The 3948-nt window shown below is 48.7% G+C and overlaps 1 protein-coding gene across 1 annotated transcript; it reads left to right on the top strand.

The window, feature by feature from the left end:
• Positions 1 to 46: 46 nt before the first annotated feature.
• EMH_0079140 (uncharacterized protein) lies at positions 47 to 3038 on the top strand (the record flags this gene model as incomplete). Its single annotated transcript, XM_038022767.1, has 8 exons — positions 47 to 932; positions 1066 to 1160; positions 1351 to 1560; positions 1680 to 1887; positions 2047 to 2091; positions 2207 to 2349; positions 2528 to 2753; positions 2896 to 3038. The coding sequence occupies 8 exons, from the start codon at positions 47 to 49 to the stop codon at positions 3036 to 3038; spliced, it is 1956 nt and encodes a 651-aa protein (XP_037878621.1).
• Between the last annotated feature and the right edge of the window lie 910 nt (positions 3039 to 3948).

The raw sequence follows: 3948 nt of genomic DNA, 5'->3' as shown, positions 1-3948 counted from the left end.
GTCACAGGAAAGCGAAGTACAGGGAGAGGTTGTGGGTTTTGAGGGCATGAAGAATCTTCTGGGCCGCGCCAGAAAGCTGGCAGATGCTGCGGATGGAAAGAATCCAAACAACATGGTTCACGAAGTGAAGGAGGAGATTCTGGAGCTTGTAAACATAGATCATGAAAAAGCCCGTTTTACGGATGCAAAGGCTGATACAACAGACAACCTAGCAGAGGTCAAGAGAGTTACTGGCGCTGCAGACCACCTCAATGTCTTTGCGGAAAAGCACGAAATTACCCTCCTCGCAGCATTGAAGACTATCGAAACAGAGCTAGGCAAGATAGATCTCACCACTGCTATCAATAAAGCATTAGAGGAAGTTGATCTTCCCTCAGCAGATCTGAGCGCGTTTGACGATGCGGAACAGCTGATAGATATGTTGTCAGACACAGCGGAATCTGTTGGCCGCGTTTCCGTTGCAGCAAAGGGGATCGTGGATATGTTGGATTTTGCTCTCCTGTGCGTCAGCGCCGTCTCGGGGGCATTGGTAGTTATGGCTGTGGTTACACTCATCTGTCAGCTTTTCGTGCCGAATAAGTGCGCCAGAAGAATTCTGGGTTTTTGGGCAATCCTGATGACTATCTTCTCTGTGGTGGTTTGCATAACTGTGGTGGTGGTTTCGCTTATACATAAAGCTGCATTGCCCGCGTGCGATTATGCTGCTGTACGATTTACGGATCTAAACAGCGAACACCCCTTTGCTAAAATGTACGGAGAAGATAGTGCAATTTTCCAAGCTCTCAGCACATGTTTATCGGAAAAGGGGAGCGGAGACTTGCTGCAGGAGGACGACGGCACGAATCGAATCGACCCTATTTTAGAAAAGCTGGAAGAATCAAAGAAGGAAATTTGTGCTAAAATTCCAAATCCACCCACTGTTAATTTTGAGAGTACGGTATCCCTTTCCCACAACATTGCTGCCGAAGGCACATTTGTGTGTGGTTTGGATGAAGGCGTCCCATGGTCTGGGGGGTGGGACAGAAAAGGACTCCTGTGGTGTCCTTTGCTGGTTGTGGCATTCAGATCTGGATAAATTTGGTAACAGTGCAATGCAGCAAGCTTGGGCAGTAGTTCTGCGGAATCGTTCGAGTGTCAACACGTTCAAGCAAGTGCAAGATGTACGCCTTTTTGTTCATGCGTAGCGGTACAGTGCAGTACAGTACAGCCTGGAGAGGCAAGAGACGTTCGTGCGTTAGTGTAAGCTTAGATTCATGAAGACTAATTGGCAAGTGATATGCTAAGAGTGTTTAATTTAACCGGATGAATATTTTCATTATGTGGTTGAGGTGAGACTGTCGATGCCTACAGAGCGGGATTCAAGAACCGGATTCTCGAGTGCAAGTAGACGACATAACCGGCACCATCTATGGTTTGCAAACTGTCAGGAGTTTGGTCCATCCATGGAAAGTTGAAATAAGCCATTCTGCAAGTCCGGGGGAGCTGATTGTCACCAGCCAAGCCCCATCAGACGATGTTCTGGACGCCTGGTTCAATGAATGCTCGAGGACCGTGGGACGGGTGCGTTTCCCCTATCGCAAGTACACAGCACGCTTACTTTATCCTAGCCACATGACCTGCAAGCTCTTCCACTCAAATGCAAACGAAGATTCACGTAACTGCTGCTTGATGCGTTTCAGAACACGACCGATTGTACACAAGTAAAGGAGGCGGTGCGGCTGTTGAAGAAGAAGATTTCGCTCATGGTGGCTCCGGCAGCATGCTATCGAAGTTTTAGCGGCACCCCAGTAAGGGTGTGTACGGTTCCAGAGTTGATGGGAGGTGTTGGAGAATCGCCTGTACCGCAGAATGCTCTTGACAGATCAGTTACCGACGTTATTGGCGTAGGTGAGACTTGGAACCGTTCCTTCCTGCTTTGCCACAGTTAAGACGCCTCAACACAATCGTGGACCACTGCGACAAACAAAAATATCGCAGCATTAAGGATACATCGCTTGGTGTGTTGCTTTTCCATTGCTCTGCGATTGCTCAATGTGCTGATTTCAGTGAACGAGTTGAAAGCGAAGGTCGAAGGCAGCCGCGATGCAGCGTGTGAGTATTTGGTATACTCCTACTTGCCCTTCCACTTCTTTGCTCACGTTCAGGCTCCTAAGTTTAAATATATATTAAAGATTACTTCGACTGCGAAATGTTTGTTGTGAAACAGGTAACGTTGCAGAGAAAAAGATCGATTACATTAACGACGAAGTGCTGAATCTCAAAAACGGCAGCAACTGTAAATTTGCGCGGGATAGGTTTATCCGACTAACGAGTCATCTGTGTTACGGTGCAATCGACGGCCTGGGCACTGTAGGTTCTATATTTTCCCATCAACTCCACTAGAGCATCTTGGCTGTGCGCTTGACAAACACGCTAGGCGCTCCGTAGCTAATACTATCTTTCGCGTTGCGCATACTGCTCCTTCAGTTCAACAGCAAGCCTAAATCGAACTGAAATCACATTCGATTTTTGCGTTAGTTGCGTACAGGGCTCCTTTTTGTATTTCATATTGGCCATAGCGATGTTCTTCTTCTCGCTTTTGTTGCTGATCCTTATCATTAAAGACCGCGATAACGATCGCTATCGAGAACCAGAATATACAGCAGCAGCAGGAGGTGCAGCTGAACCGGTTCAAGGGGAACCCGAAGCTGTTGTTCCTCCGCCACAGGAGGCACAGGGTCCAGAAAGCAGCAAAGCTATCGTAGCCCCCGAAGGTAAGTCCAGTGGGAGCTCTAGCATGCCCACAGACTGCGCGCTGCGTTCCATCCCCATTTGAACTCACCCTCCCGCATTTGGTGGGCAGTGCGTTGCCAAGCTTACTACTTAAGGTTCCTTGAGTTATGATATGCTACGCAGGAGACGGGTATGCCCCGGAGGGCAAAATGCCACAGGCGGAAGCACAAGCTGGCAGTGTTGATTGCCGTGCATCTCATAGTGAAGGCGCAAACGAAGTGGTGGCACACAATGGAATTGGTCCCCGGATGGCCTCGATTCCTTGAGGAATGCGACAGGGGCTTCCCATTATCTCCGAGAGGACGCCCGAGTGCAGCCAGCAGTTCGCAAATCAACTGCAGTTCAACAAAAGACACAAACATGGAAGACCATAGGCTAGCCCGTGCACCACAGCTCGCATGTACTGCTGCTGTTTTAGTTTGAACGTGTGACTTCAACGGATGACCTGCGGTGAGTGAGTGAACCAGGCCTGTTCGGGAGCTCGTGGTGTAGGAGCGCCCCCTTGGGCATATTGCCGTTCCTAATCCCCCAACTTGGTGAGTTATATTGCATTTTTGGAAAAGCAGGGGGCATTACGGTGGGGTTTCTAGCTCCAGAAGCGGTGCATGCAGCTCGTACCGCTTACCTGGCTGGGAGGCGTTGGCGGACAGACCACCCGTCGAAACCCAAAGAATGATGCATATCCAGGTTCCGCATGCTCTGGCGTCATAACAATGATATTACATACGTTTTTGACCATTTGACACGATGATTTACGCGCAGCCGAGAGATGGACGCCTCATGAAACGAGCGATTGGACCTGCAGGCCACATGTCACAAGGGGGGCCCGCGAAAGTCTGCCCAATCTTCACGCCAAACAAGAAGAAAGGCTTATTTTCGATGTCTTTCGTCTTATATTTTCAGTTCTGACCAAGGTATGCAAAGGAGTAGAGATAGATGGGAACGGTTCAGCGTTAATATGGATTGCTTGCAGCAACCTGTAGAGTAATCTGCACACAGATGACTGCAGAATATAGAGTTTTTTATCTGCTTGCGTCGTATACCGCGCGAGAAGTATTGAATTAGATAGGCCTTAGGTCGCTTCTTTTCCACATATAAATGCCTCTCTTGCTTGTAAAGTGTTAAACTGGGAATACCGAAGATTAACTAGGTGACAGACGAAGAGGCAAAAACGTT

This window comes from Eimeria mitis, genomic scaffold (genome assembly GCF_000499745.2).
Source record: "Eimeria mitis Houghton genomic scaffold, Emh_scaff5006, whole genome shotgun sequence".
NCBI lineage: Eukaryota > Apicomplexa > Conoidasida > Eucoccidiorida > Eimeriidae > Eimeria > Eimeria mitis.
This window is presented reverse-complemented; position numbering and strand designations above follow the sequence as displayed.